General features: G+C 52.3%; 3 protein-coding genes across 3 annotated transcripts; 1 reads left to right on the forward strand and 2 right to left on the reverse strand.

Moving 5' to 3' along the window:
• Positions 1 to 643: 643 nt before the first annotated feature.
• On the forward strand, positions 644 to 1129 carry BJY04DRAFT_184819 (uncharacterized protein; the record flags this gene model as incomplete). The annotated part of the gene is made up of 1 exon (XM_073710676.1): positions 644 to 1129. A coding segment is annotated over one exon (486 nt), but the record flags the coding sequence as incomplete, so codon positions are not given.
• A 1546-nt stretch (positions 1130 to 2675) lies between these two features.
• On the reverse strand, positions 2676 to 4136 carry BJY04DRAFT_216357 (FAD-binding oxidoreductase; the record flags this gene model as incomplete). Its single annotated transcript, XM_073715732.1, has 2 exons — positions 2676 to 3953; positions 3999 to 4136. 2 exons carry the CDS (start codon positions 4134 to 4136, stop codon positions 2676 to 2678), a joined length of 1416 nt encoding a protein of 471 aa, XP_073573347.1.
• A 419-nt stretch (positions 4137 to 4555) lies between these two features.
• BJY04DRAFT_216358 (NACHT domain protein) lies at positions 4556 to 10904 on the reverse strand (the record flags this gene model as incomplete). Its single annotated transcript, XM_073715733.1, has 4 exons — positions 4556 to 9657; positions 9716 to 9991; positions 10039 to 10378; positions 10434 to 10904. The coding sequence occupies 4 exons, from the start codon at positions 10902 to 10904 to the stop codon at positions 4556 to 4558; spliced, it is 6189 nt and encodes a 2062-aa protein (XP_073573348.1).
• Positions 10905 to 13370: the final 2466 nt, after the last annotated feature.

A 13370-nucleotide genomic window follows, 5' to 3' on the forward strand; every position in this document is an offset into this window, starting at 1 on the left:
TGCACCTACCCGTGAAGACCCCCCGCTTCGAAGCACATGTGGAAACTGCAATCAGGCCAAGGTCAAATGTTCCAAGGACAGACCTAGCTGTCGACGCTGCGTCGCGCGGGGCACTCCCTGCACCTATGCAGTCTCGATGCGTGGGGTCAAACGGCCTCGGCCAGAACAGCCGTTAGAAGAGACCGTACAACCGGAGCAGAAAAAGAAAGCCCCATTGCCATCGCCAGCGCTTTCTGATATGCTCCTTGGAACGGGGGTCGAGATCCCGGCTCAAACTACATACTTTCCCGACTGGAACCACGACCTCTACTCAGGCACACTTGTCAACGATGACCTGGGCATGCTCCCGTTGAACTTTGACACGACGCTCTTCGACCCAGCGACCCTCTCCTACCCATTAGACCTCGCCAGCACATCTCCGCCCCCAACCCAAGCCTTTCTCGGCCCGGCAATGCCCCTTTCTACGAACTCAAATCCAATTCCGATCCCGCTCAGCCCCATCACACCTCCCAGGTCCCGAGATGGCTCGCGTGTCCCCACATCGTCAGGCTCCAACTGTATCTCCAGCACCAATGCTAGCTCCTCCAGACCAAGCCCTAGCCCATCAGCCGCCTGCTCCTGTCGGCAAACAATCGCATTTAAGCTGACTGAGCTCGGCACGCCTAGCCCAACCACGTTTAACCTCGACTCGTTCCTCGCCCAGCACCGCGCTAACATGTCCCTCTGCACGACCGTTCTCGACTGCGCAGACCCACAACACAAGCCCAGCCTAGTGCTCCTGATGCAGCTTATCTCGCTACTGTTTCACATGGTCGCGTCTTTCGACCAGATCCTGCTGCACCGGAAGAAGCGTGACAGTCACAGTGAGGGTCAGCTACACCCAGACCCGAGTTACCCGTCAACACCACCATCAAGACATCGGAAGGAGCAAGTCACCCATGCGAATCTACTAAGGGCAGAGCTGGCGAAATTAGGCGCAATGATCCAGCAGTTCGATCGGAAATACTGTGGCTTGGAGAATTCGGTCCTGGCCGAGGATACCTTTCTGCTCTCGCCGTTGTTTGTCAATTTGCAGTGGAAGACACAGGCGAAGTTTGATGCTGTTCGGTCTTGGATGCCGTGGTTGTAGGCATTGATTTTCTATACGTCTCTTATTACTATACCCTAATGTTTGATCAAGCACGGGCGGGGTTTGTGTTTCAGTACCTATTGTGTACTCTGTGGATAGCGTTCAAGCAATTTTCCTTCACTCCTAAAAATTTATTTCACAAGACGCTCCAGCCGCCAAGGTCAAAGTTCCTACACAGTAGTCTGGAGCTTCGATCTCCAACTCCTAAAACAAACCTAATCAAATGAAACCCCCCGATCCTGCGACACGGTATACTAGCTATCTGGCCCCCAGCCTCAACGCATGACCCCAACTAATCAAATAAGCCCTAGGAGTAGCGAAACGACTCTTCATCTCATTTCGGCCGTTAGGTTAATTGACCCCCCTCAGCACAAGACCTACTCAATCGCTCTCGCTATTCTCGCCTAATTTCTCACCCCGGAGTTTCTCATCCCCCGATAATCGCATTGAATCCACTATCAGACTCGAGCTTGCGTGGCTGCTGGAAGTTACGAGGTACTACTACTAATAGTAATAGGCTGACCTGTCCTGCACGCAGATCCTGCCCCCACCCGCTATTGGTTTTCCGGTGTCCACCACGGATGCAATCAACTAGATTATTTAGGGACTGATAAAGACCACCAACTTACACCACTTGGCTCAGCCAGCCCTCCCTGCCCTGCGCCGTCAGTCACAATCTCGTACTCCGTGCTCCGCAGTGTAGGCTCATAGCGCTTATAAGTTATACGACTGGTGTCTGGGAGTTACTATTCGGGGTTGATGGTCTTGACTTCTATCTCGATCTCTACCTTTACCTCTTTGCGGCCTCGCTCTGGCATTAACTCTGATTATGGGCCGGAGTGGAGTGGAGGCTCAAGCTGCAGATGAGATGGAGATGAGGATGAGGTTTCCCTGCCTCCTCCCCTCGAGTCTCGAGATGAACTCAGTGTTCTTACAGTGGCGGGGTAGGTCATGGTGTGTAAGCATCGCTCAGGCCGTATAACTGGTTTGTTGCTGATGCTGTGTAGTGTGGTGTATTTATTGAGGGTAAGGGAGTAACTCCGGATATTCTAATCACAATCAACAGTGAACAGTATCTAGTATTTATCAACATGATCAAAGACAAATCTACGAGAGATAGGTTAGGGGCGATTGAGGCTTGGGCTGGTCCAGACTCCACTGTGCTTACTGCTTCAGTGGTATTGGGGCCAACAGTCGGGTTGATGGCCGATCTTGTAGTTGGGTGCCCCATGTTCAGCTGTCTTCAGTCTGCAGGAGCTGAGGTGAGAGGCCCCAGTTCTTCAGCTTGGTGGGTCATACCTAGGTAGTGCTTGGCCTGAGCTTGATTTGTATTAAGGATAGTTTTACCTAATAATATTATTCTTATTCGCAGAGCTATTCGGACTTGGACTCGCATTTGCATTTGCATTTGCATTTTGGATCGCCTTACTCGAATGCGCTGTTGGTAGCGCTGACTGACATCTAGGGCTGATAAGAATACCACCTGTCTAACAATATCTGTACGTCAAACTACCCCTTCTTCTCTGCTCGAGAATCACTACAACTGCTACATCAACGAGAACCACTTATCAAACACATTCCCCGGATCATACCTCCTCTTCAACTCGACCAACCTCTCGAAATTAACCCCGTATATGTCCCTCGGGTGCGCAGAAAGATGGTCATAATTCCCATACTCGGTGATCGGGCTCGCAGTCGAACTCGGACTACCATACTCCAACCGCTCCACCAGAAACATCTTCGCGATATCGACTGACCACTTTCGCACACGCACGTCGTCGTCGACATTATTCCAGTATAGACCTATCATGACGTTCTGCGCGCGACCTCGGTGGCCGTGCGCGGTGGCCGTAACCGAGACCTCGCACCATTTGTCGGGTTTGTAGAATTCGAATTCGAGGATTGAGCGTTCCGAGCCTGGGATTCCGGCGTGCAGGCGTCGGAGCTCGGGGATGACTACATCGTTTACAAAAGCAGGTCGGAGGGGAGTCGTGTATGCGGCACCCTTGGAGACGTTTCGACCACCCCGGATAGCAGCTGGGACTAGCATGCCGTTGGCTGAGGCGTACGACTGCTGGGTCACGGTGTTGAGCAGCGGGTTCAAATCGAACAGCGGGCGGAAGACCTCCTTGGCTGCCATCGAGGGACCATTGTGGAATATGATCGCCATGATTCCCACCTGCGGCTGCGAGAAGGGGTAGACAGAAAGCTGTATGACCATGGCCGAGTTCCCATCCGTCGTCTCGACCAGATTATTCGCAAAGTCAAACACCGCATTAATCTGGCTGATCGGAAACCCCAGCAGGCCAGCCGTAACCGGATCCTGGTGCTCATGAGCGAGAAAGTCAAACTCGACCGCAACACCGAAACACTGCCCTGCTCCACGCACAGCCCAAAATAAATCAGCATCCTCTTGCTCCGACGCCACGACAGTCCGACCGTCCGCCAGCACCATCTTGACAGCAATCAAGCTGTCGATTATAAGGCCATGCCGCGGCGCAAGCCACCCGTATCCCCCTCCGAGCGTTATCCCCCCAACCCCAGTATCATTGACGATCCCCTCGACAAGCGCCAGCGCGTGCCCGTCAAGAGCATCATCGACGTCTTTCCACCGGCAGCCCCCTTCAACAGTAACGATTTTTGTCTCGGTGTCGACGGTGACCTTTTTCATCCGACGGAGGTCGATGACAACGCCCCCATATGAGGAAGACCCATCGCTCGTCGTGTGTCTGCCACCGGAGACTGCAAAGGGAACGTTATACTTTAGGCAGGCGAGGATGGTGGTCGATACGTCAGATGCAGATTCAGCGAAGACGATGATTGCCTAGGAGATCAATCAGTTGTTCCACAGACGTTGGGGAGTACATACAGGCTGGTTGATAATAGCGTCACTCCACCGCAGAATACTCTGCGCATAACCGTCAGACTCCGGGGTCAAGATCGTTGCCTTCAATGCTGTGCGCAGCTCCGTCGTTAGTGAGAGCACGTCTGTTGCGTTGGGGCTCATTCTCGATAGACTTGAGAAGCTGGACTCGGAGAAGGATTCTCCTGGATGGATTGGCGGGAGCTCGATGGACGACGGCATACGACTAGAAGACGGGGCGCTGGCGAGCAAAGGCCCGACGATGTTGCGCGTAGAAATAATCGATCCGGAGCGAATTGCTGGACTTTGGAAGCGTGAGTAAGGGACCTTAGAAGCACATTGTGGGCTCTAGACATGCTCGCTATGATGGGTGTGTATTCGCAGTTGGAGAAGGCGCGTTGGAGGCGCACTCCCTAACTCCTATCCCCACCACTACTTGATCCAAATGTCTTTCCGCTGTAGGGGATATACTGGCGATCCGGGTCATGAAAGTAACAAAGCATGAAATTCATAATCACATCTCAAATAACATCATAGGTAGCATACAGAAACGTCCAGTCCAATTACAGCTCCTCCTCCTCAACCCCATCAACAAGCCGCGGCTCACTAAACAACTGCCAATCCTTAAATTCTGTATCAACCAGATCCTCATTACTCTCCGCCTTGCCGGCGCCAAACTTCTTCAGATCCCACTTCTCAACTCCATCAACACCCTTCAGAACAGAGGGATACTCCCGGAAGATATCTGCGTTTAAGCGTTCGTACTCGCTGTAGTCCTTGGGCCAGGTACCGAGGCGCTGAATAGCGAGCTTGAACAGCATGAAGTGGTGTCTGACCTGCTCTTCGATTGATGCGCCGTTGTTCGTGAAGAAGTCGTTGTAGTCGCCGTCAAAGGCTGACCCGTCGGTGCTCATGTTGCCATCAAAGCTGCCGTCTAAGTCGGCAAAGGCTGGGTCGCTAAGCGTGCGGAGGATGTTCTCGTGCACAGCGGCGCTCTTCTTGTAGTACCTGTTCGCGAGCTCCTGACCATCCTTATGTGACTGGTAGCGCTGACCCACGCCGGTGTACAGCTGGGAGAGGAGAGCGGACATTTGAAGGGTGGCTGGGTGCCGCGCGCCGTGGACGCGGCGGCAGTTGTAGACGATGTCTTCGGCGAGGCGGACAGCGGACATTGTGTCGCCGACGAGGTAGCGGACCATGATGTAGAGACGTCCCAGGGACAGTGTGGCAGATGGGTCCCAGTCGCGCTGAGCTTCGCGGCTGTTCCAGACTGAAGTCAGGACCATCGCGAGGGTTGGGTAGTCTCCTTGATCGCCGAGCAAGCCGATGATGTTGTTCAAGTGGTTTAGGCCGACCGGTGCAATGCTAACCTTCAGCTCACGGATCACCTTGAGAACATCTTGGATGATTGTTGCCGACACCTGCAGCATCTTCTTCCGGGTGGCCTCGTTGACTTGCACACCACGACCAGAGACGTTGAGGGCGAGGGCCAGAACAAGTTGTGCGATAGCAGGCGTACGGTAGCCCTCTTGGGCAGAAATGTACTTGAAGGAGGCCAAAGCTAGGTCGCACGCGTCATCATACCGCTGGGATCGGATGAGCTCCAGAACATGGCGGTTGCTAGCAATTCCAACGGAGCGAACAATGTCGTTTGACTGCCTTGTGCTGAAATACTGCAGCACCATCATGATAAATACATTGACTTCGGCTGCGGCCTTGAAGCCAATTCGCTTACCCTCGTTAGCGAGGAAGTAATTGGTGAAGTCCTGGCTCACGCGAGCAGCAATCGATTGACGGTTGTTGGCGATCAAAAATTGATGTAAGCGAGCGGCCGATGCGCCTACAGAGATAAAAGTGCTCTTCGACTGTACTTGCTGCCGGAAGTCCTCAAAGTAAACGAACTCGGTTGTCAAAGAAGCGAGGATCTCTGCCACTGTTGAAGTCTGGCGACGGAGATGATGTTCGAGCTGTGCGAGGAAGACGAGGCTCTGGCGGCTCTTGGAGGTAAGATCGAATTTGGAGGATTTGACGTTGGTCTTGTCGTGCAGAATGGCCTGCCGATATACCTCCTCAGATAGCTCAATGGCTTTCTGGATTTGCTTGGTCGCGATATAGGAAGATACAATCGTCGCGGCGGCCTCGCTCAATCGGGTGGTTGACGTTTCGGAAGAGAGGATGTGGATGGTCGCTTCTTGCAGTTCCTGCACAACCAGGTCGGTTTTCTGCTGCTTCGAGTAGAAGCTGATGACCTCCTTCATCTTCTTCAGAGACTCTTCGTGGGCCCAGCCGTAGCTTTCCCGGAGTGATGTGATGCGCTTTCTCAGCACTCGGACGGCTTGCTCAACCTGCGCAGAGGAGGCAGATTCAGTCAAGTCGGAGTTGGAGATGATTGCAGATTGCTCTTCGTATAGAGCATCTAGAATCGACTGGATCTCTTCGAGGTCGACCTCCTTGGATTTGAGTTGCAACAACTCCTCATACAGTTTGATGGCCTCCAGCTCGTGGTGCTTTGACTCTTGACAGAGCTGAGCGAGTGTCAACGTTGCCTGAACAGTTATAGATGCAGTCGCACTGAACACGGCCTTGCATTTCGTTTGGTACTCAAGGGTCACCTTGTGGAGAGTCGGGTACGCTGTTCGAACTGCGCGCAAGCATTGTGTGTAGCGGGTGAAGATCTCACGAACAAATCGCTCATCCTGAAACCTGGGGCTGAGCTTGGGCTGAGTGGTCCAGGCTGTGAAGAGAATGGTGCAATAGTGCAGGGCATCCGAATAGCGACCTTGGTTCCACAGCTCTGTTGCAACAATATTCAACGGTTCCAGGGAGTCGGGGTGGTACTTGCCATCCTTGTTCAGAGCCAGAATGATCTGCTGGTAGTAATCCAGGAAAATGGGACGAGGGCGTGTCAGTTCAGCCAGGGTGCGCAGGGTCTGAATGACATTAGGATGGTCCGGACCATAATGCTTAGTGTAATCGTTCAACAGCTCTTGGTAGACATTGATTCTCAAATCGGTCTGGGAGGTGCGTTCAAGGAGGCGCAACAGCTCGGACACGTGATGTTGACGGAGCTTGTCTTCAACGTTGAGGCCTGACCGCACAGCGTAATAGATCCTCAACCGAGTATCCTGCTCTTTGGCAAGGCGATGGCGGGAGTGATAGCACTGGGCCAAACGTTCAGCAAGCGACAGGGAAGAGTCAACGTGCTTCTGAGGAAGGGTGACATCCTGAAGTGTGGTAGTAAAGAACGCGGACCATGTGTTATGTAGAACCCTTTTGATCGTCCTAGTGGCCTGTTGCCAACGGCGCTGTGAGATATACAAGCTGAGAAGAGCCTCCGTGCTGCTATAGAAGCTCTGGTCGACAGAGCTGGATGAAGTCGAAGTCTCTAGGATCATCTCCTCCAGAGTCGACTCGGATACGAACGAGGCGGAGGAGCTAGATTGCATGACTTCCTGCGAGGTTGTCTGCAAAAGCTGCTGGATCTCTTGGTAGCTTGAGGTTTCCGTTTGGTGTGTGCTCTGATAGTACTCGGAGACGTGCTTGAAAACACTCAGTGCTGTAGCAAAAAGACCCACGGTCTTCATCACTTTGGCAATCTCCTGGAGTTGAGCAATGGCGGATTCAGACTGGGTGACACTGGTGTGCTGATAATCTTGCCAGAAGCTGGTCAGAACCGAAGAGGCTTCGTGCTGCCTTTTTTGAACTTGCAAGAATCTGGCATACGCGAGAACAATCTTCAGCTTCTTCTCTTCCCATACAGCGGAAGAGTTCAACCGTGCTTCACTCGTTGCTCGCTGCCAGAACTCGACGTAAAGACGCTCTGCGAGATCCACTCTTCCCTTCTGCAGGTAGTTCTCGGCAAGCTTGATCAAAGCATCAACCTCATATGATTCGGTCGTATCAATGAGCTCGTCCTCTTCGGTTAGATCCAACCGAAGCCGGTAGCCGCTCTCGGAGTCAGTCCTTCCGCGCCCAACAAGACGGACATTCAGACTGCCTGTTGTCCCGGTAGAAGAGGCGCCATTCTCGGTTGATGTAATGGACTGGATACTGGCAAGGATGGAGTCCGCCTTCTTTGTGTCCTTGACGAGGCGGTAGTGCTCGAGAAGCTGCTGCAGGACGGAAACAACTTTATCAGAGGTGTTCCCATAGTGCAGCTTGTAGCATTCGACAAGTACAATAAGCATCTCTTCTCGTTTGGTCATCACCTCAGTTTTGGAATCTGTGATATGCACCGATGTGATATCAAGGAAGGTTGTAACCATTTGCATGGTTATTATATGGCGCGGGGAGAGCAATTTCTGACTGATAATGGCCGACTCATAGAACAGAGTGGACGGCTCTGGGGCGTTCACCTGACGCAGAAGGCTAGCAAGGGTGATGATCGCTTGCAGGGTAGTGACGTTCTGCGGTGACAATGTGGTACGATAGACGTTCGCAATTGAGGTTTGGTACGTCACCAGATCTGGTGTTGAGATGTTGTCCCAAACAGTCCTCATCAGACGAACAACGGTCGGCGATGCCGGCAAAAGTTTGGCTATTTCTTTGGAGGCTGTGGTCTCACCGTCTTTGGTAAACACAGTTGTGCTACGGAATGCAGGAAGCCAGTAGCGAAGAGCAAAATCAAGCAAAGGAAATTTGTCGAGTAGAGCAGTCGTATCATGGTGGTCCAAAGAGGGTAAGGAAGATGGCTCGTGATGGTCAGGCACGTTGGTCTTGATGTAGGCTAGAAGTCTAGTCACAAAGTCGGCGTGACGATCCTTGATCGATGGAGTCAGCTTGCCCTGGTTGAAGACCTCGATGACTGCTGAGCGGATAAGGCCGTGGCGGACGAAGAAGTAGTCGTATTGGAGGAAGATGAGCGAGTTCAACGGCTTCAAGACTTGCAAGGGATCGCACGCCTCTTCAATATTTTGTTTGTCTGTCTGCACAGAAGAAAGAGCAGCAAGCTCCTTTACGTGCAGTGGGCGCTCTGCCGTCGCAAGCCACAGCAACATAAGCTTAGCCTCGGGAGTGACCCCCGGTTGCTGTACGCTGTGAAGAACAAAGTCTACAACAGTCGGCTTGGCCGATATCAGAGTGTCGACGGCTTTGCTGAAGCTCTCCGCGGTTTGTTCCAACCGAACTCGTTTGGAAAGAAGCTTCGCCACAAGGAACGAGCTTTTTGAGGCTTGCGCAACACGTTCCACCACGGTTTCTTGTTCTATAGTTGGCAAGTTTGTAAATACTTCACTCGGGGCCAGACATCCTCGAACGACAGCGGTGATATCATCGAAAATAAGATCATCGTTGATCCGAACGTGGGCTTGATCAGGTACCTTAGGAGGGGTCTGCGATCCAAGAGTGACCAATTTGGCGTTTGAAGCCCTGCTGGTGGCTTTGGTCAGTCTTTGCAGCAACTTGTCTTCTCCACAGGCAGCTTCGTCTGCACCATCCACGACCAACACGAGCTGCCTTGCGCCGCGCAGCGATGCGGCCAGCGACTGTTCCACAGCTTCCCACAGAATGTTATCGTAAGCCTCGTGATCATAGGTGACTCCGCTGCGCGAAAGAGCTTCGCTCAGAATTCGGAACAGCTGGATGTTACCAATTCGCTTCTCGAATAATTGAGAAAGGATGCTTTTGGCGATGGCATACGAGCTAGTCTGTGCGGAGATCCTACCGTCTAAATGGTTTGTCAGTCAGATGGTACGGCTTGAATGCTGCGGAGGGGATATACGCACTGATTGGAACAAGCAAAGTCTGGTAGGATACACCACCATGAGGTTGCTGTAGATGGTCAACAATGACCGAGGCTAGTACAGTCTTGCCAGACCCTCCCGGGCCGGTAATACTCAGATGCTTCTGCTGAGTCTTCAGAAAGCGGGTTAGATATGGTCCCATCCACAGGCATGTCAGCTCTTCTCGATCGTGAGCCAGGTAAGAGCTGTTCTCGGAAATTCCAACAATAGAACGGTCCTCTGGCGCCAGCCAGGATCGAATTGCTTTGACCTCGGATACTACAAACATTAGTCAAATGTAGAGGAACTTAGACTTCAGCACGTACCTTTATCTCCATCAAGGTTCTCCCTTACAAGCTGATGCCTCCACATAGATTCAGCAATTCTCTCACACCGCTGTTGGAAGCTCTGTATCTGGCCAGGGAAGGTTCGGTAAATATTAACAGACACGGAAGCAGTAGTCATTCCACGAATTGCTTTGTGGAAATGAGTAGAGACATTAGCAACAAGGGTGACAAGGTCGGATAGAGCCAGAATAAGCTGCTCTTGGATTTCTTGCGTTACGCTGAAGAGCTCCGTGCGTTCGAGCAAGTTGACTAGAGACATCGAAATGGTGTAGAAAAAGCCAAAGGATGCCATCAACGCGGTGGCATTCTCTCGGCCAAGCTGTACAATAATTCTGTCAGTTACGACGGCTAGATGCGCTACACACACAACATACCTCCAGAAGCATTGCACAGTAGCCATATGACAGCTGAGCAGCCAGGTAGCTGTCACCGGCAAAGTGTTCAATCTCCACGTCGAATGAGTGAAGTCGGTCAACGAAGAGCTGTGCCCATGCTAGCACCTTGTCATATTCACTTCCTTCAGGAGGCAGAAGGCTCATGCGCTCTGATCGGATCCATTCCAAGATCGTTTCATGGGTTGCGGTCAGTAACTGGGATGATGCGCTAGCACCGAGCTCTTCTCCGCTACGATGCTGCAGGGAAGTCACGACACTCGAGATGTTCGTGGTTCCCATAGAACTAAACTTTCTTGAAGTCACACGAGGGGACTGGATAGAACGGGCGACCCCTGAGGTAACGCTTTCTCCGTCCTGAATACCCGAGACCTGTCGAGAGCTCGAGATGCGCTTGTGACGGAAGATACCATCCGTGCTTGGGGGAATTGGGGACAGAATAGAAGGAGCCATGGTGATATGTGTTCTTGTGGTTGTCGGCACGATAAATTGTATATTGGCTATAGGGTCTTGTGGAGAAGTAGCAGGTACGTTGCAGGAATGTTCGTGAAAAGGCTGTGGTTTGGGAGGTTGTGGTCTGGAGATTTTTGCCGTTGGCAGAGTCAGCGTTTGTTGCGTCGGTTTCGGCGGAATGGCCTCTGCTGTTGTTTCAGTGCAAGGGCAACACCCACAGTACAGGATACGGCGGAATAGAGGAGGCAGCGTGGCGGTGTATTAATCGAATATTGTACAGTAATTGAAATATGAGATATGAGTTGAGATAAGTTCGAACTGAAGACGTTCACTTTATATATCCTCAATCTGGTCCTGAATCTCGGCACCAACGTCAGGATACAGCTCGCTGCGGTCATGGCTGTGAGATTCAGTGGGGCAAACATGGCTGGCTGTTCACGCCCAAAGTCAGCTAGACTTGTACATCTGAGGCGACGGGACGTCATGCTCTACTCCCCTACCCCAGCCAGGGTTCCATAGTGAACCTAGATTATATCGGAGGAAATGCAAAGCGGGTACGCCTCAAGGAGTATAGAGGGACTCTTGAGGCGCTTGCACCAATGCCAAAGACGCTTTTTGGGCCAGCGCGACACGTTATGGAAGATCCCTGGCCAGTGACGAAATGACGACTGGAGGAAGAGAGCTATCTCTCGGCAGATTAAAGTCCTATACACAAATGCGCCACCCATGTCCCGTTCTGCAGAGAAATATGTGATCGTATGCAGCAAAGTGGTTCAACTAGGTGAGTGGAGAGTGATGAACTAAAGATCTACGTTAGATGAACTCTCGATCGAAGGGGGCTAGTATAGCTCGAACGTCAAGGGTTTCAGCACCAAGCGCCGGCCACCATGCTACTCCTGCGGCCATTTGTTAAGCGAGAGGCGAGACCCGCCCATTGACGCATGTATGAGGACTCTAAGATCGGCGACTCGCAGGAGGCCTGCAGGCATTCCCGGCGATCCCGGCGAGATGCAGGCGGGGGAATTGATAGCGCGCAGGTGCACCCATAGTTGCAGTAAGAAACTCGGGGTTCTCCCAGTGTCTGTTTGCACCTGGCGTAAGAGGGCTCTGCACAAACATGCATGAGCTGAAGGTAATGACTTGAGAGGTACGGAGTAGAGAGAGGGAGAGTGTGTGTGTGAGAGACAGGAGCTGGAGCTGGAGCTAAACCGGATCCAGTCGGCGGAGACTTTTTCCACTCCGCAATTGTCTGCCTCAGGCGGCAACTCATGTACTTTGAAGTTTGAGGTCAATTTTGCTGGAATTTTCCCTTCACTCACTCCACTCAAGATTCCACTCAAACCATCGACATTACGTTCCGTGGTAATCCAGATCCACCCGGATCGGATCGTTCTCATGACAGTCTTGACTTCCTGAATTATCACCACCTATCTACCGTGGCACGGTGACTACCTTGGTGTAGCGCCTGCTTAATCGAGCATTGTTGCTCAGCTTCTCATCCCATGAGGGACTACTAGATGCCATGCTGTGTGTGCTTTGGCTGGCTGAGGCTACCCCCCGCCTTTCTCTTGATTTCTCTCAGCTCTCCACCAGCCATGCATTAGTCTCTTCCTCCAAACAAGGCATTTCGCCCACTGCTCCAGCTTATTCGGGATCTTCTTCACCTCGGCTAATGATCCTTCGCAAATGCTTACATCACAGCTGTTACACCTTCATGTACTTTGTGCGGTGCCCTTCTGATGTGATGCTCAGCCTCCCATCGAAACTTCAAGGCCCTAGGGGCCTAGATACCTCTCAATATTCATTGCGATGTGGAGCTTCTGCCGATTCTTCCCCGCTTTCCCACGCTCCGTACCCGGACAGCGATCGTTCAGACCACGCACACCTCTATGTGGACTGTGACCATGCCTTTGATCTTGCTCGAGCGAGTTAGTTCTCTGTTGAGGATCGCGCTCTTGTCGCCTCCAGTCTCCAGGTTGGTCGCCTGCAGATAATGACCTCTGATCTGACAACTCGCATTCTCACTCTTCGGGAACCCCTCATTTGCGTCATATCTCGCCGTGAAAATATTCTTCGTACTCCGAGAATCCCGCCCTCGAAACAATGCTTAGAATGACATATCAGTCTTACTCACCTCACAACTTTTGTATCCGTGATGTTCTCGCCGCGGAAGACGAGATCGCCACTAACACAATACCGTTGGCTTGAGGAGTCATCCCCTCTCTTCTAATATTGTGCTGTACTCGGACTTCTGCATAGCTGAGTGCTTACGGTTGGTGTCCCAGCCATGCGTGATCTCATCAAGATTGTCGGTAGATTGCGGGCGGGGGTGGTGGAGACCGTTCGTACCGACCTGATCTGGGCCAGTGGACATGGCGGCTTGGGATGTTCGTGCCCCACGGCAATACTGATGGCTGGGTTTATTCACGGATGAGCGGTCGCTGGGAAGCGCTGTGACGATGATGT

This window comes from Aspergillus karnatakaensis (genome assembly GCF_047715665.1).
Source record: "Aspergillus karnatakaensis strain CBS 102800 unplaced genomic scaffold BJY04scaffold_14, whole genome shotgun sequence".
NCBI classification, from domain to species: Eukaryota; Fungi; Ascomycota; class Eurotiomycetes; order Eurotiales; family Aspergillaceae; genus Aspergillus; species Aspergillus karnatakaensis.